This window comes from Mobula hypostoma, chromosome 1, assembly GCF_963921235.1.
Source record: "Mobula hypostoma chromosome 1, sMobHyp1.1, whole genome shotgun sequence".
In the NCBI taxonomy this organism is placed as follows: domain Eukaryota; kingdom Metazoa; phylum Chordata; class Chondrichthyes; order Myliobatiformes; family Myliobatidae; genus Mobula; species Mobula hypostoma.
In genome coordinates this window covers 165841627-165866848 of record NC_086097.1, presented here as the reverse complement: position 1 = coordinate 165866848, position 25222 = coordinate 165841627, and the positions used below count along the sequence as shown (strand labels likewise).

The 25222-nt window shown below is 42.2% G+C and overlaps 1 protein-coding gene across 2 annotated transcripts in view; it reads right to left on the bottom strand.

Annotated features, from left to right (window-relative positions):
- Positions 1-25222, bottom strand: part of LOC134352072 (vesicle-associated membrane protein-associated protein A-like) — a 90655-nt gene that overhangs the window by 53911 nt on the left and 11522 nt on the right. The window contains exon 1 of one of the 2 annotated variants that reach the window (XM_063059216.1): positions 23219-23287. The exons of the other annotated variant lie outside the window; for it this stretch is intronic. Coding sequence (XP_062915286.1) covers positions 23219-23228 — 10 coding nt within the window. The 5' untranslated portion in view covers positions 23229-23287. Of the gene's footprint in view, positions 1-23218; positions 23288-25222 lie in introns of those variants that run through there. 2 annotated transcript variants of the gene reach the window in all.

Below are 25222 nucleotides of genomic sequence, written 5' to 3'. Positions count from 1 at the left end.
ACAAACAAGGCCCCTCATCATCTTATACAGTTCTATCAAGGTCACCTCTCATCCTCCGTCACTCCAAGGAGAAAAGACCAGGTACACTCAACCTATTCTCATAAGGTACGCCCTCCAATCCAGGCAATATGCTTGTAAATCTCCTCTGCACTCTCTCTATAGTCTCCACATCCTTCCTGTAGTGAGGTGATCAAAACTGAACACAGAAAACCAATCCTTCCCATAGTGAGATGATCAGAACTGAACACAGAAAACCAATTAATACCATCCACAAACCTGTAAGGAAGCTCAAGTCACAGTTTATGCAGGTCAAAGATGACCTGGACTCAAACTGGCTGGCATTTACAGGATTCCCTGTAAATATGGAGCAGCGTATAATTGGCCAGACAGACGCACCTTGGAAATCTGCATCAAGGAGTACAGGAGGTATATCCGTTTGTGTTATCTGAAGAAATTATCAGTAGTAGAACACTGCATTCACAACGGCCATAGGACTGACTTTGATAGCACAAATTACTGTGCTGTGCCAATGGCTTTCTGGACAGCCTGGTAAAGAAATCCATTGAAATAAAACTACAGTTGGCCCTCCTTATCCGCGAGGGATTGCTTCCGGATACCAATAAAATGTGGATGCTCAAGTCCCTTATTCGACCTGTCTAAATGCAGTGGACTTTAGGACCCAGCGGAACCCCGGACCTTATTTAACCTGTCTCAGTGCGGTGGGCATTAGGACCCGGCGGCGGAGCTCTGAATCCGCAGTATTTCTGGTCACGAAAATAATCACGATCGCAATTTAAAGTGGAAATAATAAAGCGATCATAAAGAGATGAAACGCCATCGGTCATTGGAAAAGCGTTAAGCTACAGTCGGTCAATGATCGGAACAATTTTAAAGGATAAAATTAGAAACACCCTGCCCGATTACAGCTACAATTATTACTAAGCAACACAGTGGTTTAATTATTGGGTTTTGGGGTTTTGGGTTATTGATCCTCCACATCAACCCAGCAGGGATGGACAGCACACTTGGGAGCAATCTGTCACTGGATCGAACTCGGGAACTTCCGCTCCCAAGCCCGGGTGCTGAAACATACGTTTCTTAAGTATTTTGTTTGCATAGAAAGGTAAAATATGTACTATATACTAAGACAAATGTTTGACTAACTGACGCTAAATAATAGCGGATGTACCTGTTCCAACTTACTTAGTAAGAGAACTTCCGGTTTTTTTCCAATCCCGATCCACGATAACCTACGCACATCCTCCCGTATACTTTGAATTATCTCTAGATTACTTAGAATACCTAATACAATATAAATTCTACGTATAATAGTTGTTATACTGCATTGTTTAGGGAATAATGACAAGGGAAAAAAGTCTGTACATGCTCGAACAGCAAGTGCTGGAAGAGCACTTCTGGGTTTTCTCAATTCGCGGTTGGTTGAATTCGCGCATGCGGAACTCGCAGATAAGGAGGGCCGACTGTAGTGGAGAAGAATATTAACAAAGATGAAGGTCTCACTCCAAGGACTGAAATTCAATTGTACTCAAGGTGGGAGAGCAGAAACCTGATTGGATGAGTACTAACCAATCGGAAGGGATGGACAGCGAGGTATAAAACCAGCAGGCTAGGTATCCTTGAAGAAGATGGCAGAGTTTGTCATTGAAATGTCAGTTATAATCCATACCTGTACCCAACAGAAAGCCCAAGAAGAGCTTATACCAAAAGTTTTTTCAGATATGTAAAGGGGAGGCAGGAGTAGATATCAGGCCACTAGAAAATGATGCTGAAGAGGTAGTAACAGGGAAACAAAGAAATAGCAGATGAACTTAATAAATATTGTGTACTAGTCTTCACTGTGAAAGACACTAACAGTATGCCAAATATTTGAGTGTCAGGGGGAAGAAGTGAGTGTAGTTTCTTTTCCATGCACCTTCTGCTTAGTAAAAGTGAAAAGTTCTGAAGGTAGATAAGGCATCTGTACCAGGTGTACTGCACCCCACGAGTTCTGCAAGAGGTAGCTGAAGAGATTGTGGAGGCATTAGTAGTCATTTTTCAAGAATCACTAGATTCTGGAATGATTCCGGAGGACTGGAAAATTGCAAATGTTCTTCTACTCTTTAAGAATGGAGGAAGGTTGGAAAAAAAAGGAAATTACATGCCAGTTAGTCTGACTTCAGTGGTTGGGAAGATGTTGGAATTGATTGTAAAGGATGAGGTTGCAGGGTACTTAGAGACACATGATAAAATAGGCAAAAGTCAGCATAGTTCCCTTAAGGGGAATTCTTCCCTGAAAAATCTGTTGGAATTCTTTGAGGAAATAAAGGCAAAACTGATAAGGGAGAGTCAATGGATGTTGCATGTTCAGAAGGCCTATAACAAGGTACCAAACATAAGGCTGCTGAACTAGAGAACAGCCCGTGGCATCATAGGAAGATTGGCTAACTAGCTGAAAGTAAACAGTGGGAATAAAGGGGGCCTTTTCTGGTTGGCTATTGAAGACTAGAGGTGTTCCACAGGGGTCTGTGCTGGGACCATTTCTTTTCACATTATATGATGATGATTTGGATGATGGGATTTGGTTGCTTTGTGACCAAGTTTGCACAGTAGTGTTAAGGAAGCAGGGAATCTGCAAGAAGGACTTAGGCAGATTGGGAAAATGGGCAAAGAAATGGCAGATGTAATATAATGTAGGAGAAATATATGGTCATGCACTCTGGTAGAAGGAAAAGTGCAGACTTTTCTAAATGGGGACAAAATTCAAAGGTGCAAAAGGAACTTGGGTGTCCACATGGAGGATACTCTAAAGGTTAACTTGCAGGTTTAGTCGATAGTAAAGAAGACAAGTGCAATGTTCACGTTCACTTCAAGACTTGGTCAATGAGAGTACAACCATCAACCTCAATATTAAGTGCCATTACCTTTGCCAGGTACCTAAACATTAATCTCCTGGTGATCAGCACTGACAACAAACTCCATATATCAACAACATAATAAAAGGCTACAAGAACAGGTTTGTGTTTGGATAGCCTGGTAAGCAAATTGGTCACATCCCTAAACCCCAGCTATTCCAATATCTACAAATAACAAAATAAGGCTTATAATTGAATATTCTTCATTTAGTGAGAGGCTTCAACCAACACTCCAGCAGCTCAACACATCTAAGACCTGGCAAAAAATTCTCAGAAGGTACTCTAACAAACCTCTAATCATTTCCACCAAGAAAGAAAGGCAAAAGAATGCCGAAACACCACATTCTGTAGGTTATTTTGAAAAAAAATGCATATCCTGTCTTGGAAGTATACAACCATTCTTTCATCATTATAAATCTTGTAACTCCTCACCCAAAAGCACTGAGGGTGAACCTTCACCAGAAGGTTTAAGGCAATTTAAGGTAGTGGCAAAGCATGACTGTTTTGTTACAAAATCAAAAGGCAAGATTCCAAAAATTAAATATGCAAATCAACTTCTACAATTCAGCTCTGCTAACAGGGTATGCAACAACACAGTAGATGCAATACAATGTAGTAAAAGGTAAGGATATCTTCTTCTATTCAAAAAACAAAAGCATAGTATTTTTAAAAAGAAGACAAATTGGGAGTTGTTGACGGGCAACACACATCAAAGTTGCTGGTGAACACAGCAGGCCAGGCAGCATCTCTAGGAAGAGGTACAGTCGACGGTTTCAGGCCGAGACCCTTCATCAGGACACTTCGTCCAGATAGCAACTTTGATGTGTGTTGCTTGAATTTCCAGCATCTGCAGAATTCCTGTTGTTTGAGTTGTTGACGGGTCCTAGCTGCCCTCGTATCTGAAACCCAGTCTGCTGATGAAAGAAGAGGGCAATGATCGATTTTATTACGAAAAACTGTGAACCATAGTAGAAGTTAGAGATACCATACCTAATGTATACTGATATGGGAAGGACATGGCATCTTTCCTAAAAACATATATACTTGCCATAAAGGGAGCAGGCAAAGATTCACCAGATAGCTCCAAGGATGGTGCGCTTGCCATACAAATAGAAATTAAGCTTGTTTTCTCTAAAGTTTCAAGGAATAAGAAGCATGATCAATCAACTAAGAATGTTTTCTCTAGTGGAGTCGAGAACCAGGATTCATCATTGCAAAATAAGAGTAAGCTGTTTAGCACTGGATAAGGAGAAATTTCTCCATCCAGAGGATGCCGAATCCTTGGAGGGCTGTGAAGACTCACATTGAACTCATTAATCTTAGTGAATAGTGAAATAGCCTCAGAGTGCCAGCAGACCTACTCCAGGCAATTATCTCAGCAGGAGAATTCTACGCATGGCTTGTCTCAGGAAAGCCTATATTGTAAGCTGGATAATTCAATGAAGAATGAAGGTGAATGGTGTTGTAAGAATTGATCTGTTGACCTCAATGAGAGAAAAAGGAGGGAGAAAGAAAGGGAGAGACAGAGAGAGAAATCATGCCATCTCATTGATGTAGATGTGGAGTGCTTGAGGTAATTGCTACATCACTTACAATTAGTCCCATGAAAGATACATTATTTTCAGTTGACATTTGCTTCTACATTTCTAGGCAGTAAACAGTACTGTCTGCATAAACAATGGCAAAAGAGGCAAGTGTTCCAAGTTACTGAAATTAATTTCAAACTTTTCAGAGAATAATAAAAGCAAACTATAGATGATCACTTTCAATAACTTGTTGATCCACTTTGACTGGTTTGTGACTGCTGTAATGTAGTGGCAAAAAATAGAAAAAGGATCAAATGTATCACCACCAATCAAGATCACTTTCATTCTTTCAGTTGTTGAAATTACAATATATTACACCTGTTCTGCATACAGGTGGGGCTTTAAATATTTACCTGAATTATATTTACTCTCATTCACCTCAGTGATCACAAAGAAAGGTTACAAAACACTAGTGAACTTAACACTAAAGCCATGATACCCTATTCAATCCAGATCACTTACATTTAGAACCATTTATGGCTAACTGATGAGACAGACAGATGCTTTGGACTCATGCTTAGCAGATACCAGATAAAATAAACACGCAAGACTGCGCAGATGTTGGAAATTCAGAGCAACACACAGAAAATTCTGGAGATATCAGCAGTTGGGCAACATTTATGGAGAGGAATATACAGTCGACACTTCAGGCTGAGACCCCTCATAAGGACTTAAGGAAAAGAAGCCAGAAGGTGGGGAGATGGGAAGGAGAACAAGCTGGCAAGTGATAGGCAGACCATCTTGCTGAGCATAGGTGGCAACTCTCAAGACACCTCCTCTTACTTACTCCTTGGAAAGGACCCCACTCAGGACCACCAGGACATTGTCTCTAACACCATCATCAACCTCATCAACTCTGGAGATCACCTATCCACAGCCACATCTTCAAAGTTCTCTTACCCGGCAATACACGTTTCTACCTACTACCCAAGATGCACAAACCTCACTGTCCAAACAGGCCCATTGTTTCTGTCTGCTCCTGTCCCACTGAACTCGCATCCACATACCTTAACTTCATTTTATCCCCTTTGGTTCAGATTCTTCCGACATACATTTGCGACACTTCACATGCTCCCAATCTCCACAACTTGCAATTCTCAGGCCCTGATCACCTCATTTTCACCATGGATGTCCACTCCCTATAAACTTCTCTCCCCCATCAAGATGGCTTTAAAGCTCTTTCTTGAGAACGGACCCAACCAGTTCCCCTCCAGCACCACCCTCCTCCATATGGCTGAACTGGTCTTCACCCTTAACAATTTCTCTTTCGGCTCCTTCCACTTTTTCCAATTCCAAGGTGTAGTGATGAGCACCTGCTTGGACCCCAGTTATGTCTGCCATTTCATTGGCTACACAGAACAGTCCATGTTCTAAGTCTTCCCTGGTAATGCTCCCCAATTATTTCTGCATTACAGTAACAACTGCTTCATGCACCCATGCTGAGCTTATCAATTTCATCAAATTTGCCTCCAACCTCCACCCTGTCCTTAAATTCACTTGGTCCATTTCTGATAAACCGTACCTTTCTCAATATCTCTATCTCCATCACCGGAGACAAACTGTCTACTGATATCTTTTATAATTCCACCAATTCCAATTGTTATCTTGACTATACACCTTCCCACCCTGCCTCCTGCAAAATGCCATTCCTTTTTCTCATTTCCTACACCTCCACTGCATCTGTTCAAAAGAATGAGGCTTTCCTTTCCAGCACATAAGAAATGTCCTTCTCTTTCAAAGAAAAGGGCTTCCTTTTCTCCACCACTGAAGATGCCCTAACACTGCATCTCCTCCTTTTCCCAAACATCCAGGCTCACCCAATCTTCCAGTGTCTGAACAGGAATAGAGTTTCTCTTGTCCTCGCCTACTACCTCATGAACCTCTGCTTCCAGTACATTATTCTCTGGAACTTCCACCACCTTTAACTTAACCATACCACCAAACAAACCTTTCTCTCTCCACCCTCTCCCAACATTCTCTGCTTTCCACAGGGTTGCTCCCTCAGTGATTCTCTATGTCCATTCATCCCTCCCCACCAATATCCCTCCTGATACTTATCTTTACAAGAAGTGCTACGTCTATCTATTCACCTCCTCCCTCACCTCCATTCAGGGCTCCAAACAGTCCTTCCAGGTAAGGCAACACTTCACCTGCAAATCTGTTGGGGTTGTCTACTGTATCCAGTGCTCCTGATGAGGCCTCCTCTACATTGGTGAAACCCAACGTAGACTGGGGGACCACCTTTGTCATGTACCTCAGCTCGACCTGCAAAAAGCATTATTTCCCAGTGGCCAACCATTTCAATTCTTAACCCCATTCATGTTCAGACACATCAGTCCATATCCATCTCTTCTGCCACGATGAGGCCACTCTCAAGATTTGAGGAGAAACACCTTATATTCTGTCTAGAATTCTCCAACTTCTGGTAATTTCCCCCCTCCCCCTTCCCTCTGCTTCATTTCCCCAAGCTAGCCTTCTACCTCTTCTCTTCACCTGCCCATCACCTCCTTCTGGTACCTCTTTCGCCCATGATCAACTCTCCCCTCCCATCAGATTCCTTCTTCTCCAGCCCTTTGTCTTCTCCATTTATCACCTTCCAGATTCCTACTTCATCTCTCCTCCCCATCCACCTGGCTTCACCATCACCTTCTAGCTTGTCCTCCTACCCCCCCCCACCCCCAACCTTTTTACACTGGCATCCTTCCCCTTTCTTTCCAGTCCTAAGAAAGGGTCTTTGCCTGAAACATCGACTATTTATTCATTCCTATAGATGTTGCTTAACCTGCTGAGTTCCTCCAACATTGTGTGTGTGCTGCCGGTGATATGTGAAGACATTTTAGGGGAAAGTTGGTGAATGGTGAGGGAGTGGGGTAAGTAAAAAGCTGGGAGGGGATAGGTGGATGACGTAAAGGGCAGAAGCAGGAATCTAATAAGAGAGGATGGTGGACCATGGAGGAAGCCTCTTTGTTGTCCTAATCTCTGGAGCTTTGTCCTTTAGCATTTGCCTGCATGCAGGTAGAAGGACAGCCAAGTGATCAGATTTCCTGTAGTGCAGTCTGGGCATGGAACATTAGGCATTCTTTATATAGCAGTGCTCTCGTGTTGGGACCTCTGGTGTTACAGGTGATATGCTGATGGAACTGGGCAGAGATTTCTTCAAACAAGTTGACTGAAATCCCTGACTATAATTTGAAATGCATTGGGTGGACTGTTTCTTGTTTGGTAACAGCATCATGCAGTCTTTCAGGTGCCTGATCAAAGAACTCTCTTGGTAAATAGAAAAGTCAGCATTTGATCATCAAGTGTTCAACGTCAAAGAACAAGATCATGACAACACTGCCACAATCGGAGCACCACAGAGATTATCATGAAACACACACCTCCACCTTTTGCCTTTTCTGAATCCAAAGTCCGGTCCATCCTGTGTATTGAGAAGCCTGTAGGTCTGATCACCGTATCAGACATACTCCGAGTAAGCTACGTCTTGGTAAAACACAGAACAACAATTTTTCATTTCCCTTCAATACAGCAATCTTGCCCTGAGGTCCTCAATTTTGTTCTCCAGCGACAGTACATTTGCTAACAAGATGCTGGGTAGAGGGAACCTCATCCCTCTATGTTTCAGGCAGAAAGCATTTCATTTAGCTCCTTAATTGAGTCTTTTAGACAGCAAAGCAGCCCTGGGGCTATGAGAAAGTGAACTACTCACTGCAGAATACTACTCATATAATAACCAAGATAGGAGATTAAGTTTTAGTCAATAACTCCACCAGTGTAATTGACGTCATATGAAGCATTTTGTCAGAAGTAGTGTCAATTACCTGGCACATTGGAGGCACAAATATAACCTGCCATTTATGTCCCATGCCAAAATGTTGTCTTAAGTCTTCCTGCATGTGGACATGGACTGCTTCATTTGAACAGTTACGAACAGAACTGAATATTGTGCGATCAGCAAATATTGCCACTTTTAACTTTGACAAAAGAAAACTCAATGATTTTTAATGCAGAGATAGAGAGATACTCAGTAAACAACAGTGTGAAAAGTTACCTTGGATAGACATGAATGTAAAGTCAAAATTACAATTATGTTAAACAGTGGAGCAAGTTTGAAGGGTTAAGTGGCTTACTCCTAAACCATATGCTCATAATTTCAGAATTTAAAATTTACCCTGAATTTTTTCTGTTCAGGAACTTTTGGATAAAATTTACCAATTCCTAATTCAATAGAAATTCTTGAGTTTTCTTCCAGCTATTTTGAAACTTTAAGCTCATTTAAAAGCCTACATTTCCACCATGCAAAAGTAAACTGTAACTGCTAATATTACAAATAGCAGTTGCAATTTTCAAATTTATACATTTCAATACTGAAATGGAAGCTTATTTCTGTAAACATAAATGCTAAGCTGTTAAGGAAGCTGTAATAATAAATGTTGATGCCTCAAAACTTAACACCCACCCCCTAGTGTTTATATTATAGCGATTTTGCTTTGCTAATTACTCAGTTTTTTTTATTTACTTGCAAGATATTAATTTTATTAAACATATTTCTCTCCTTTGCAAAAGGTAGTGATGAGCCATTATTATTGAACCATTGCAACTCAAGTGAAGGCAAGTTCCAGGAATTTGACCTATAGCAGTAAAACAAAGGCAAGATATCAGTTCAGAATGGTTCAAGTTGGGGAATCTGCAGATGGCATTATTTCTAAGTACCTAATGGTTGTCCACACAAGTAATAAAGGTTGTGCTTTTGAAAAATGCTGTTGAAGCTACCTTGCAATGGTCGCATCACATCTCATAGCAGGAGCAATCTGCAGACAGCCACTTAGTCCCTGAGCCAGCAGGGTTGGTCGGTACCATCTGAGGGGAATGATGCTCATAGTGATTTTTGTCAAGGTATACATCTCTAGAGTTAGAAAATATGTGATAGCATTGCACCAGTAGTAGCTTTATGTGTGCTATAATGCATTTTATAACACTACCCTAAAATAAGCATTTCTGAAAAGTGGCCAATATAAAGTACAACATATACATTCAACCTAGTGGTACTTTGTCATCAGTGATCCCTCGACATTGAGATCTGTCACAATGATAGCTGAGTTCAAGCACTTTTCATCAAATGTTGTTTTAAAATTCTACATTGAAAACTGTCACTGGTGGCACTCGCAGTACAGTGCCCAATTTCAGTAGAGTGAATCATTTCATTTTTAGAAAAATATTTGTTGTTTATTTTGGAAAAGTCAATAAAAACCCTAGGACACACAATCACATGGGTTTGTGGAAAAGTTATTCAGGAATTCAAATAAGTAATCACTTTTTGTATATGTTCCATATTAACATCAGTAAGCAGAAAATGTTACCCCACCCCCAAAAGGTAAAAAACCTCATTTGGAGAGATCTCTGGAGTTTTATCAATGTCATGATATTTTCCAAATTGTTGTATCAAATCAAAACAATCTTAAACTTTTGTCATAGCATATAAATTGCAGTACAATAATTCAAATGTGGGTTCCACACAGCCATAAGCTAGGCCCCGTTTGGTTGCAAAATGAACATATTTAATCAAAGACTACTTTCCATACTTTGTTTTCCATATTTTCATAACCTATTAATAATAATAATTTTCCAAGTCTTCCACATCTTCATCTGAACTTTCCACACTCTCTGAGGTGGATGCCTGGTTCTCACAGTGTGCCAGTCCACACACCAGTACATTTGCAACACACATACATCTTGGGAGTGAACATTTTTTTTGGACAGTTACAGGCCAGTAGATCCAGGATGGCATCGGATGCTGGCTGGCCTTCCATCCAGTGCACCACCAACTGTTCAGCTTCCTCTTCTCTCTCCATCTTCCATCCTCTGCCAACAGGGCTTGGCACTTGTGGGTCCTTCTCCAAACATCTTCTCCATATACCAGCCTGGTAGTTGGCTCACTGTGCATGTTTTGTTAAGCAGTCCTTGCATGGTAGGAAGTGATGACTTTTGATTTCACCTTCTTTGGCACAGAAAAGGTGACACCTGAGCTCATTGACCTTGGTGGTCGATGTTTTTGGGGCATACAGGAGACATATAAATGACTCCAGTTTGTCCATCAGTTCTGGGGAGAGGTCCCATTCCTGACCCAACTCTAAGAATGTGTCCCGAGTTTCCCTGTTGCTGGTCAGAAGTTTTAGGGCACTTGTCTTCCCTTTGCCTGCAAAAGCGCTTACAGAGTCATATCCTGAATATGCCTGCAACCCGATGAGAGCCCTACAAACCTCTATGCCAACAGTAGCAGCAACCTTCTTGATGTCTACAAGCCTTGTACGGGTTCTAGTGCCACACTTCTGGAACAATGGGGCCTCAATCTTGTCACAAAATGCTAAAGACATGATAAGGACATCTGTGTCTTCTGAGCAGATCATTACAGATTGGTATCCCTCTCTTGTGGCATGGGTAGCATGGAGAAGTAGGCAGCCATCTGCTTCTTCTTGTTGACACTGAAGAGCTGACACCTCCTGTCTTGAGATGTGATTCTGTAACACTTGTCATTCACAGTTGCATACAGAATCCTCTCCTGTAGTTTTGCTCTGTACTCCACCTTCCTCCATTCATGGACTATGAAGCTAATGAGAGTACTTTTGTTACTGACTTTGGTCAGGAAGCTCCTCCACTGCCTCAACATCTGTGTGCCTATGATACCTTGAAACTCATGACCCGTCTCTTCACCCTGTAGAGATCTTTCACTATTCCTGATAGAGTTCTCCTTGTATGTGTCAAACACATCTGTTCTGCTACTGACTGCCTTCCCTCAGAGCCATACCCAGAATTGTTGTGGCGATATCTCTGAAAGTAACTTGATCACATTTCACTCTTTGGACCAAGTTCATTCCATCAACCACTATAGCAGAGTTTCCTGGGAGTTGCTCTTCTACTGCTACATTTTTCTGCAAGGTTGTGGCTAAAGTAGCTTTATTTGTCTTCCTCAGCTATCTTTCTGATGTGGACAGGGCCCAGGGCAATAGTCCAAGGGGATGAGAAAGGATATCCTCTGTACGTAGACTGCACCCTTGTGCCTTCACTATGATACATCCAAACAAAGACCTGCCTGCTTTCACTTGATTTCACTTCTCTCCTCTTACACGTATCACTGAATGTTTTCAGCTTACACACATCAAAGTTGCTGGTGAACGCAGCAGGCCAGGCAGCATCTCTAGGAAGAGGTACAGGCGACGTTTCAGGCCGAGACCCTTCCTCAGGACTAACTGAAGGAAGAGTTAGTAAGAGATTTGAAAGTTGGAGGGGGAGGGGGAGATCCAAAATGATAGGAAAAGACAGGAGGGGGAGGGATGGAGCCAAGAGCTGGACAGGTGATTGGCAAAAGGGATATGAGAGGATCATAGGACAGGAGGTCCAGGGAGAAAGACAAGCAGGGGGGAACCAGAGGATGGGCAAGGGGTATAGTCAGAGGGACAGAGGGAGAAAAAGGAGAGTGAGAGAAAGAATGTGTGTATAAAAATAAATAACGGATGGGGTACGAGGGGGAGGTGGGGCATTAGCGGAAGTTAGAGAAGTTGATGTTCATGCATCGGCTTGTTGATTTTCATTGGGTCATGGAATTTCTTTGCTAGTGGGTCTTCTTCTAGTCTCTCATCCTTGAAGGTTGCATAGCATTGCTCACCAATCTCATATGCCTTCATCAGGTCGGAGGCAATGTCCTTGGGGGCTGCCTTTGCCGTAGAGATGCTAATGAGGTTCTGCTTCTCTGCAAATGGATTGACCCATTCAGGTATGAGGCTAATCACTGCTGAAACTGCTTCTTCATCTTTCTGGATTCTTGACCGCTGCAGCTCCGCATGACAAAGCTCTGATTTGTTGCCAAGATCTCCCTTAACCTTCCCAGGAATGTACTGCATTGCTCAGCTGTTATGTTGTAATGCTTGATACCTGCAGCATTCAGGCTGAACCGTGATGTGCCTCCAGGAGTCTGTGTGCCTTTGTTCACTGTGGCTTCAACAGCCTGGTCCACAGGGATCTGCCCAAAGGGGTTCTTACTTGACAGCTGCACTGAGAATTGGCCTGTCTTGAAGGCCTCATACACAGAAGGGTTCTTCTCTGGGAGGTTCAGCATCTGAGCAAAGTAAGGGGACAGGTACCTGGCATAATTCATCTTATCATGGACAAAGCACCATGGGATCACAGAAAGCTACTACTGCTACAATGCTATCACATATTTTCTAGCACTAGGGGTGTATACCTTGCCAAAAATCACTATAAGAATTATTCCCCCCAGATGGTACCAGTGGCCCAAATTTGGGGTCCTGGTTCATGAACTAACCCAGGATGAAGTCAATTCAGTACCTACAAAATGGCTGCCTTGTTCTGGTTTGTGTTGAGTGGAAACGTAACTGAAAGGACACAGACTCAAAAATATCAATTTTTTTCACTTTCCGTGGGTACTGCCTGACCTGTCGAGTTTTCTCCAATATCTTCTATTTTTGTTTCATATTTACAGCATCAACTTTCCCCAAGTGTACTTTAAAGCTCCTAGCTTATGCCCTGAGGCTGTTGGTGGACTTTGTGACATTAGAAGGCAAGTCATTTGACAAAGATGACGAAGCCTCTGTTTTAAGAATCAGTAATGCATGGTTCTCTGTGAAGTTTCCAGTAATACAGAACCACCCCCCCCCCCTCCACCGCCGCAGAGATTCAATAGTAATAATACTATTGAATATCAGAAGTGACTTGATTCTCTCTTTCTGGAGATATCCATCACCTGCTACTTGTAATGTAAACGTTAGTTTTCCTGAATCTGTGCAAATAGTTTTCCATCAGCAGACATGTTTTCATACCCAAGCTCTGGAATTAATTACAAAACTCACACATGCAAAAAAGTCTAGACTCTCTCCAGTTACCAAAATGACTCAGCTCTTCTCTCACAAGTTAGCAAGCAAGTGGGTTATTGAGTAGCATCCTGCATAACTGAATGCTCATAAGAAACAATAGCTCCAATGACACCATTCTTCTTTTCAATCCTTACAATATTCAATTGCTGTTTGAAATCCTTGCTATCTTTCCAAGCTGCATCTCAAAGTACAATTATAAAAGTATGTAGACTATATAAAACCTTGCGATTTGTCTCTTCACAGGCAGCCACAGAACAAAAAATTCAATAGAATCCATTAAAAAGACTGCCAAACACCCAACGTGCAGAAAAAAAAATCATGTAAACAATAAAAGCAAATAACATTCAAAACTGAAGTTTACAAAAGTGAGTCCACAGCCACAAAGCCGGTCATCACTGCAGCTGATACAGGAGCCTGTTACTTACAGGCCACAGCCTCAGTTCAGTACAGAGGTGAGTAAACCTCAAGCTGAGTACCAGCCTGTACCTCTCCTCCGATCCTGAAACCCTGACCTTTTCAATCTAGCTTGGTGTTTAAATTGGCTAAACCTCGGGTTGTTCCTCGCTCTTGGACTCACTCTACTGTTTCGACATGCTCAACTAGTTCTTAAACTTCAACAATAACAGGCGTTCCCAAGCTTTTCACACCATAGACCCCTACCATCAACTGAGGGGTCTGTGGACCCCAGTTGGAGATCCCTTAACTAGAATCACACTCTCTGCACTTTCATTTTGCTCAATGACTGGCCTGCATCATTATCCTAGAGCACAGATAGAAACATAGAAAATAGATGGAGTAGGCTATTCGGCCCTTCGAGCCTGCACCACCATTCAGTATATGATCATGGCTGATCATCCAACTCAGAACCCTGTACCTGCTTTCTGTCCATACCCCCTGAGCCCTTTAACCCCAAGGGCCATATCTAACTCCCTCTTAAATATAGCCAATGAACTGGCCTCAACTGTTTCCTGTGGCAGAGAATTCCACAGATTCACCACTCTCTGTGTGAAGAAGTTTTTCCTCATCTCAGTCCTAAAAGACTTCCCCTTTATCCTTAAACTGTGACCCCTCATTCAGGACGTCCTCAACATCGGGAACAATCTTCCTGCATCTAGCCTGTCCAATCCCTTTAGAATTTTATATGTTTCAATAAGATACCCCGCCGCCAATCTTCTAAATTCCAGCGAGTATAAGCCTAGTCGATCCAGTCTTTCTTCATATGAAAGTCCTGCCATCCCAGGAATCAATCTGGTGAACCTTCTTTGTACTCCCACTATGGCAAGAATGTCTATCCTCAGTTTAGGGGACCAAAACTGCATACAACACTCCAGGTGTGGTCTCACCAAGGCCTTGTACAACTGCAGTAGAACCTCCCTGCTCCTGTACTCAAATCCGATTGCTATGAATGCCAGCATACCATTCGCCCTTTTCACCGCCTGCTGTACCTGCATGCCCACTTTAAATGACTGGCATACAATGACACCCAGGTCTTGTTGTACCTCCCCTTTTCCTAATCGGCCACCATTCAGACAATAATCTGTTTTCCTATTCTAGATGTCCATAACATTACAGTTCTCTCTACATTTGAAATTCAAAACCCTCATTCTAGTTATTACAAAAAAAAATTGTGATCTTACCCCTTCAACGTAAATTACTAGCGTCTAATTCATTCTAAATAGCCTGACTTCCATCTTTGTTTTCTTCCTCTAAACCCTTGGAAATTCTGCTATAATGAAACAGCAAGGGTTAAGAGAAATTTTTAACAGTACACAAGATTATGGAAGATTCATCCATCTCTTCAAAGAGCTGCTTCCTTGCCGGCACCATTCAATAAAATGTCCTCCACACCCTTCCCAGCAAAATTAACCACTATTCTGAACTTCACGCAGATAGAGACAGGATTGAATCCAGGTCGCTATGGCAATGTAACAGCAGTTTTACTGTCTACACTATGGCGCTGCCCCAGTGCTGATTCCATTTCTCCAAAGATTTAAAATGGATAATTGATGGGCATAGAATCAGATTCAGAGCATGGAAATGTGGGGTGGGGGTTAATCAGCAAGCTTCACTCATCATGAGCACTCGCTTGTTGATGAAGCAATAGGAGGTTTAAAAAGCTCAGGGCCTTTTGGGACTTTTTGACAAGCTTCAATCACCATGTTCTATTAGGCACTTGTCAAAAGCCAATAAAAAGAGGTTAGGTTTAAGCACAGTAGCCATTGTGGGAGTGGACGCTGCTAGGCTACGTCCACACTACGCCAGATAATTTTGAAAACAAAGCATTTTCTCTTCGCTTTGACCCTCTGTCCACACTAAAACGGTGTTTTCATCCCCCGAAAACGGAAATTGTCAGAAACTGTCTCCAGAGTGAATAAATCTGAAAACGTCTAATATCCATTGCAGTGTGGACATCGTAACCGGAGCTTTTTAAAACCACTGTCATGATGTGCCGGAACAGATGGCTGTAGCGCAGCATTTCATTGTTTTCTTCTCCTTCTTACTATTATTACTTTATTGTCGCCAAACAATTGATACTAGAGCGTACAATCATCACAGCGATATTTGATTCAGCGCTTCGCAGAACCTAACAATTTCACAACAGACGGCAACGAGACTGAAGCCAGAAGAGTTAGAAATGTACTCACCAAATACTTTGACCCATAGCTTACTGAATAAATAAGTATGCTCACTTTGCCCTGTTTTCTGTCCTTGCTTGTATGACGGTAAGGACAGAAAACACCCTCCGCCAACTCCAGTTTAAATTCCATGCGGAATATTTTGGAGGATCAAGAACCAAGAACCAAGGCGGTTTACCTATTTATGCAAGTACTTCTCTGACAGCCTAATGTGTAACAGCCTAATGTAATACAAGATAACACTGATGCAGACATGTTTTATACATTTAACAAGGTGCTTTATTAATGCAACAGAGTTAGTCAGTTTTTCAATGTTCGTCGTCAGCCGGATCATGAACTCCCTGTCGATTGCCTCCATACGCTCCAGTATTTGTTTTTTTTACTTTTAAGTCCTCCTGAGCAAGAGCCAAGAGCAATTCCTTTTAAGTTTTTCTACTCTGTAACTGGACAAATGCGCACTAAGTATACCGTTTCCTCTTCGCTTGTTTTCTGTGTGTCCTGCGCATGCCCAGTAGGAGGAGATTTGCCCAAATATCTGTCTAATGTGGAGATATTTTGAAAAACGCTTAGTGTGGACACCTGTCGTTTTCACTCAAAACCGGTGTTTTCAAAATTATCCGGCGTAGTGTGGACATAGCCTTCGAGTGGTCTGGCTTTGACCTCAAGGGCTTACAAGAGAAGTGGCAAAGGCTCAAGAAAGATTTCTAGTGTGTTTTTATTTTTCTTTGTCTATTAGTACATAGCTAATGCAGTGAGAATGAGTGTAGGGTCACTGGAATGTTCTTTGAGAGAGATGAGAGTACTCTGGAATCCACCAGTTTCTCTAATAACTACATCTGTATGAAGTGCACCCAGCTGCAGTTCTTTTATAAACTTATCATAGAAAGGATGTGCTGAAATTGAGAGGGTTCAAAGGAGGCTCACAAAAATGATTCCAGGAATGAATGGCTTGCATATGAAGAATATTTGATGGCTTTGGGCCTGTACTCACTGGAATTCAGAAGATTGAGGGGCAACCTCATTGAAACTGATTGAATGGTGAAAGGCTTCGATTTTGTCCATGTAGAGAGGATGTTTTCTATGGTGGGAAAGTCTCAGACCAGAGACTTAGAATAGCGGGACGTCCTTTAAGTACGGAGATGAGGAGGTATTTCTTTAGCTAGACAATGGTGAATCTGTGGAATTCTTTGTCACAGGTAGCTGTGGAGGCCAGGTCTTTATGTATATTTAAGGCAAAGGTTACTAGATTCTTGATTTGTCATGGGCATGAAGGGGTATGGGGAGAAGGCAGAAGAAGTTTAGGGCTGAGAAGAAAAATGATCCAGCAATGAGGAAATAGAGGAGTAGACCTGATGGGCCAAATGGCGTAATTCTGCTCCTTTATCTTATGGTCTTACATGTTTATTGTTTTTTTTATTATTGTGTTCTTCATCTTGTGTTTATTTTGAGCTTCATCAGATCCAGAGTTAAAATTATTTCTCCTCCTTTACAGCTGTGTACTAGAAATGACATTAAACTATCTTGAACCTTCCTCTAGTGGTGAGCAGAACTTAACACTGTATCCATGAAGTGGCATAAAGAGGATTTTATATCATTCTACCATGATCATAATGCTCTCGTTTTCTATACTTCAGCTAGGAGGAAGCAAGTATGCTTCTCCTCCTAAAAGTGAGCATGACCCCAAAAAAATTCTCAACAGCCTACAATTGCCATAACTGCTTACCTTTTTCGCTCTTCTCAAAATGCATGAACTCACTTCTCTATGACACCCTTCTCCCACTCACCCACTCACCCAACCAGGCCAATGATCTGCTTGTTACTTTTGTCCAATTTTGGCATTTCTCCCACCTCTACCCCCTACCCTGGCATAAATTCCATCAGTTTTGGGTTAACTTTTAATTTTTTGGGGAAAATGGCACTTTCTAATAGCCAAACCCTTTATCATTTCTTTTAAGAGGTTAGGATACATTTTATTTAGATGCAATCCCAGACCTACATTACTACTCCTCCTCCTGTGAAGGCAGATACAAAATATTCAGAGTTCTTACATATTCCACCTTCAGTTACAATGAGTCTATTGGGTCTTCTTTCTCTTAAGATGTTTATAGATTAAGGTTTATAAAAATAAATTAAAGCAGAACATTCAGCCCATCATGCTTGCTCTGCCAATAAATATCAATGATGATTATACAGAAAGATACAACTTTTCGGCAGTAGCCATACTCCCTTAATTCTATCACATCATTATCTAAAAATGTATCAAAGTCCACCTTGTATATACTTGGCTTCCACAGCCCTGATGGATAAGGAATTCCAAAGAATCACTATTCTATTCGTTATTCTCACCAGTCCTGAATGGCTGAGACCTTATCTTGAGAATGTGACCCTCAGCCAGGGAGAATCAAACCAGACATCTTCTCTATCAAACTTAAGAATTTTCAATGAGATCATCTCTCATCCTTCTAAAACTATACTAAAAAGACTGCCTAATCTAAACAAGAGATTCTGCAGATGCTGGAAATTCAGAGTAACATTTACAAAATGCTGAGTAACTCAGCAGGTCAGGCTGTATCTATGGAAAGGAACAAACAGTCGACATTTTGGGCCGAGACCCTTCATCAGGTCAGGGAAGGAGAAAAAGCCAGAAGGTGGTGGGAGGAGGTGAAAGAGTACAAGCTAGAAAGTAACAGGTGAAGCTAAGTGCATAGGGGAAGGGGGGGGAGGGGGGTGAAGTGAGAAGCTGGGAGATAATAAGTGGAAAAGGTAAAGGGCTTAAGAAGGAATCTGATAGGAAAGGTGAGTGGACTATGGGAGAAAGGGAAGGAGGATCCCATGGGAAGGTGATAGGCAGGTGAGGAGAAGTGATAAGAGTGGAGCTAGAGTGGGTAATGGATGAAGAGGGACGGCAGAGGGGGAAAAAGTACTAGAAGTTAGAGAAATCGATGCTCATGCCATCAGGTTGGAGGCTACCCATACGGAATACAAGCTGTTGCTCCTCCACAGGAGAGAGGCCTCATTAATTATGGCCATAGAGAAGGCCATGGACCAACAAGTCTGAATGAAAATGGGAATCAGAATTTAAATATTTGGCCACCAGGAAATCCTGCTTGTTGCAGATGGAGCAAAGGTAATTTCTCCCCTTCTGCCTTTCCTCTGCTTCATTCCCCACAATGGCTGCACTCTTACTCTTCTCATCTGCCTGTAACCTCCCCATGGGAGCCCTCATCCTTCCCTTTCTCCCATGGTCCACTGTCCTCTTCTATCAGATTACTTCCTCAGCCCTTTACTTTTTCCATCTATCACCTCCCATTTTCTTACTTAATTCCCCTCCCCCACCCCACCTGGCTTCACCAATCACCTTTAGCTTGCATTCTTCACCCTTCCCCCCCCCACCTCCTTATTCTGACTTCTTCCCCCTTCCTTTCCTTCTTGAGGAAGGGTCTTGGCCCGAAACATTGACTGTTTATTCCTTTTCATTGATGCTGCCTGACCTGCTGAGTTCCTCCAGAATTTTGTGATTCCCTAATCTATCCTTCATCATAAACTTCTAAGTCATAAACTAATCAGGTAAACGTAACTGGCTTCTTCGCTAGGTGGGAAGCCAGACCTCAGCATAACATTCCAGGAGCAGTCCCTACATAATTAAAGCAATACACAACTCTACGCTTGTGTTTGAATCATTCTGTAATAAAGGCCAATATATCATCTTTCCAACTGCTTACCAACCTGCATGTAAACTTTCAGTGATGCATATACCAGGGCATCTTGGTCCCACCAAACGCTAACAATTGTCAATCATCCAGCTCAGAAACAGGCTCTTGGGCCAAATATATTTGTGCCAAACCAGCAATTTAAATTAATTCCATTTTTTATTCTCCTCTCATTCCCATCAACTCATCCCAAATTCTTACTACTCACCTATACAATTGGGCCAATTAACCTACCAATCCACAAACCTTTGAAACGTAGGAAGAATCTGATGTTTCTGGGGGAAGAGTTCATAGAGAAAGAATGCAATCTCCAAAAAGACATCAGAAATTAGATTTGAATTCTGGTCACTGGATCTGTGAAGTAACAGTTCTACCAGCTGCACCATTGAATCTCTTACTATTTAAAACAAAATACTTTGGTTTTATATTCATCTCCTTATCTCCACAAGTCTCCTGACGTCCTCTGCACAGCCCACATTGACAATTAATTTTATCCCTAAATTTAGCAAACTAAAACTCCTTTGAAGAAATAACAGCAAAGAAACATGAGATTCAGCTACAAGTCTGTCTAACCATAATCCAAATTTAAACTACATGAACATACTATACCATCCCTCCAATCCTTGCCTGTTCACGTGCCTGTCTAAATGCCTCTTAAAATGTTCCCATCGTATCTACTTCCACCACCTCCTCTGGCACTGCATTCCAGACACCCATCACTCTAAAATCTTGTCCTGCAAACCTCCTTTAAACTTTCCCCCTTTCACGTTAAACCAATGCCCATCAGTATTTGACATACCACTTCCCACCCTCTCTCTTGTTAAAATGCTATTCCATTATCTCAGTTCCTCCACCTCCACCACACCTGTTTTCAGGATGAGGCTTTCCATTTTAGAACACCTGAGATGTTCTTCCCCACCCCCAAACGAATGGGGTTTCTCTTCCATCACCATCAATGCTGCCCTCACCTGCATCATCTCCATTTCCTGCATATCTGCCCTCACTCCATCCTCCTACTGTCATAACAATTATAGAGTTCCCCTTGGCCTCGCCCCGCAAGTCTCTGTATCCAGCATATCATTCTCTGTAATTTCCACCATCTCCAAAGGTATCCCAGCACTAAGCACGTTTTGCCTCCGCTTTCCACAGGGATCATTCACTATTTGACTCTCTTCCCTTTTTCCCTCCTCACTGATCGCCTCCCTAGCATTTATCCCTATTAGTATGACACCTGTCCCTACACTTCCTCCTTCACCACCATCCCAGGCCCCAAAGAGTCCTTCCAGGTGAGACAACATTTCACCTGCAAGTTTGCCGGGGTCATCTATTGCATCCCATGTGGCCTCCTCTACATCAGTAAGGCTTAAAACAGAATGAGGTACAGCTTTGTCGAGCACCTTTGTTCTGTCTGCAGGACTGCCTGGTGGCCATTGATTTCAAATCAGCTTCCCATATGTCTGTCCTTGGCCGCCTCAACTGCTATGATGAGGCCAAACTCAGGTTGGAGAACCAACATCTCATATTCCATCTGGGTAGCCTCCAACCTGATGGCATAAACATCAATTACCTCATCTTCCAGTAATTTCTCCCCTCTCCCTTTCCCCATTCTGGTTACCTTCTCATCCCTTCTCCTCACATGCCATCACCTCCTCTGGTTCCCTTCTCCTTTACTAGATTCCTTTTTCAGCTCTTTACCTCATCCACCTATCCTCTTCAAGCTTCTTTCTGCATACCCACCACGTGTTCTTAACTATCACCTGCCAGCTCACTCTCCTACCAGCTTCTTATACTGGTTACTGCTCCCTTCCTTTCCAGTCCTGATGAAGGGTCTTGACCGAAAAGGTCATTTATTTTATTCCTATCCCCAAATGTTGCCTGACTCCCTCAAGCACTTTCTGTGTGTGTTGTTCCAGATTTCTAGCATCTGTATCTCATGATAAGAAGGTTGGGGGAAGGAGAGGAAGTACAAAGTAATAGGTGATAGGTGAAACCAGGAGAGGGGAAGTGGTGAAGTTAAGAGCTGGGAATTTGATTGGTGAAAGAGAGTAGAGCTGGAAAAGGGAGAATCTGACAGAAAAGGTCAGAAGGCCATGGAAGGGGGAGGAGCACCAGAGGGAGGTGACGGGCAGGTAAAGGGACAAGGTGAAAGGGAAACAGGAATGGAGAATGGTGAGGGTGAGGGTGGGCAATTACTGGAATTTCGAGAAATTGATGTTATGCCTTTAGGTTGGAGACTACCCAGATGGAATACAAGGTGTTATTCCTCCAACCCAAGTGTGACTTCATTGCAGCAGTAGAGGAGGCCATGGACTGACATGTGGGAATGGGAATGGGAAGTAGAATTGAAATGGGCGGCAACCAGGAGATCCCTCTTTTTCTGGACGATGGAGTGTAGGTACTTGGCAAAGCTGTCTCCCAGTCTACACTGGGTCTCACTGATCTACAGGAGGCCACACCAGGAGCACCGGATACAATAGATCAGCCATTCTCAACAGAGGCAAATGGCCTCCTTGGGGGCCCTGGCACATTTGAAGGGGGCCTCCGACTGAAAACAGTGAGAAGGAGAGCCCCAAGGGTTTATGGGCGCCCTGGTAACTGAACCGATGAAATACCCAAGCAGCAACCTTCATTGGAATCAACAGTTTCCCTCCTATTTATAATATCTGTATAATGAAGTACAACCCACCCAAGTTGAGGCAGAAATTCAAGAGAGTTTGATTGATCTTCAGAGTGATATAACAGCATGTTGTCAGTTCAGTCAGTTTTAAAAAGATTTTTGGATCAAGAGTGATCTGCCAAATAAGTTTACAGCACTGTGGGAAAAAGCCCAAAGATTTTTTTTATTGCCTTTCTCTCAACATATTTGGTTGAGAGAGGATTCTGCAAAGGTAGTTTCCTTGACAAGATCCAGGAACAGAATTGATATCGCAACACGAGGTGACATCCGACTGTCATTGTCTAATTTGGAGCCCAATATCATGAAACTTGCAGAAAAGCACCAAGCTCAAGGATCACATTAGGCCTGATAGATGTTTAATTTCACAGTCTTTTTTTAAGTTTTGTCCAGTATGTCAGAATGTTCAAGTTTTCTTGGTGTTCAATAATAAATGATTTCCTGTTTATCTGCTTCATGTTGTATCCCTGTTTGAAAGGGGGGTCCTGGAACCTGAGAACAGCTCCTAAGGACGCCGTAGCCAAAAAACGGTTGAGAATCACTGCAATCGGTGATCCCAACAGACTCACAGGTGAAGTGTCGCCTCACCTGGAAGGACTGTTCGGGGCCCTGAGTAGTAGTGAGGGAGGAAGTGAAGGGACAGGTCTGGCACTTGTTCCGCTTGCAAGGATGTGAAAATCAGTAAATGGCATCAAAAACATCAGTTGCTCTTGAGATTTTAAAAACAGGAAATGCTGGAAACACTCAGCAGGTACAAAGAGTACTAGTCAACAGTTGACAACTATTTCTCAGAATTTCAAAGACTTTACAACCTTGATCCATAAGCACGAGATCCTGCAGATATTGGAAATCCACAGCAACACACAAAAATGCTGCAGGAACTCAGCAGGTCAGGCAGCATCTAAGGAAATGAATAAATAGTCAACATTTTGGCCCAACACCCTTCATCACAGCACTAACCTTGAACAGTGAACTGCATGCTGAATACTGGGTGCTTCCCATATTTTCTGTTTTTTTAAATCTCCAGTAACTTCTTTGTCACTAACATTCTGGTAATAAATCTGATGTATTCTATCACATTAAAACCAATTACTGGAAATATTTTCATGCCAGCACATATAGCATTTTAACCTGGGGTTACATTAACATTAGTTTATTGAGAAAAATACCAGAACTAAATTGATGAAATAAACTAAACATAATCTGCTGTGCATATAAGTACATATGGAATACTTATGTAATGACTCCCCAAGCAACCTTAAAACATCCAGGAACACAATTACTGCTTTTGCCTGTCAGGGCAGCATTTTAAGGCACATCAAAAGAAAGAGCATGTATTTTTTTAAAAAAGCTACTAGCATTTGAAACTAGGCATCAACCTTCATGTGGTGAATAATGCACAGCAAGATTCTGAATGTTGAATTTTCATCTCGTCAAACTGGGTTAAACACACACTGCTTAACATCAGCAGGGAGCTGGAATCACCATGTGACAGAAAATCAGATCAAATTAACTCACAGTAACATACTGGGTAAGACAAATGCATCAGGGCACAGCAGGCACCGAGAAAACTATAGGGAATATGGGAGCATTGGAAATTTTGGGACATAGAGGGTACTGATAGCAGCACCTTCCTATTCCATGCTTTGCAGAAAATATACAACAGTGAATAAACACTGCAAGGCCAATCAATCCATATGATAGTATCTTTAGCTCATTTCCAAAAAAAAAGAAAAACCATTACAAACCCCAAAATGCAATTCAATTACAAGTTGTAAAGGTCGAGTTAAGAGGTTAAGTCTTGCCAATTCCACAATATAGCTAAGGAAACGTGCCCCACACACAAATGCTGGAGGAACTCAGCAGGCCAGGCAGCATCTATTGGAAGGAGTACAGTCTCCGTTTCGGGCCGAGATCCACCTGCTGAAGGGTCTCAGCCCGAAATGTGGACTGTACTCTTTCCAATAGATGCTGCCTGGCCTGCTGAGTTCCTCCAGCATCTGCAGAATTTCTCGTTTGTGAAGAAACCGTGCCCCTATTCTCTTAAAACTCTCAACAGGCTAAACCAGACAATTGATCTTTTATTTGTGAATATTCCTTGGGAGAGTGAAAAAAATACTGCCAGAGAAATTCTCAGGCTGAGTGAGTCCAACTTCTGTTGCTTAACAAATTAAGAATAAAAACACTGCAACTTGCACACATTGTTTCAGAAGCAGCAGATGGAACTATCCATCGACAGCTACCAGTAAATACACTGATCTTCCCCAACGATGTTGCTGTCAGAGAAAATCTTAGGCTGAGTGAGTCCAACTTCTGTTGCTTAACAAATTAAGAATAAAAACACTGCAACTTGCACACATTGTTTCAGGAGTAGCAGATGGAACTATCCATCGACAGCTACCTGTAAATACACTGATCTTCCCTAATGATGTTGCTGTCTACAAATTGACTGCCACATTAACAAGAGTAGAAAGCAGAAGGCCAGCAATATTAAGCAGACACCAAAAAGGAGATGCATGTAGATTTTACTCAGATATTGTCACAGCCACAAATGTGTACAAAATATATCTGAATCAGATGGTGTATGATATTGCACTGTGACACAGCATGATGAGCACAAAAATAAATTTACACACCGATCATTCAAGGACAGAACTGGAAGGGAGGAAACAACCCAGAAAAATTGGTCAAGGACTGAGCTGTTGGAAACTGGGGACTGACAACTTCCTAGGTCCTTATGAGTTTCAGTTTTCCAAAATTACCTACATTTGAAGCCCTTTCCATTTCCTAAGAAAATAGTAAATGCAGTTCCTTCA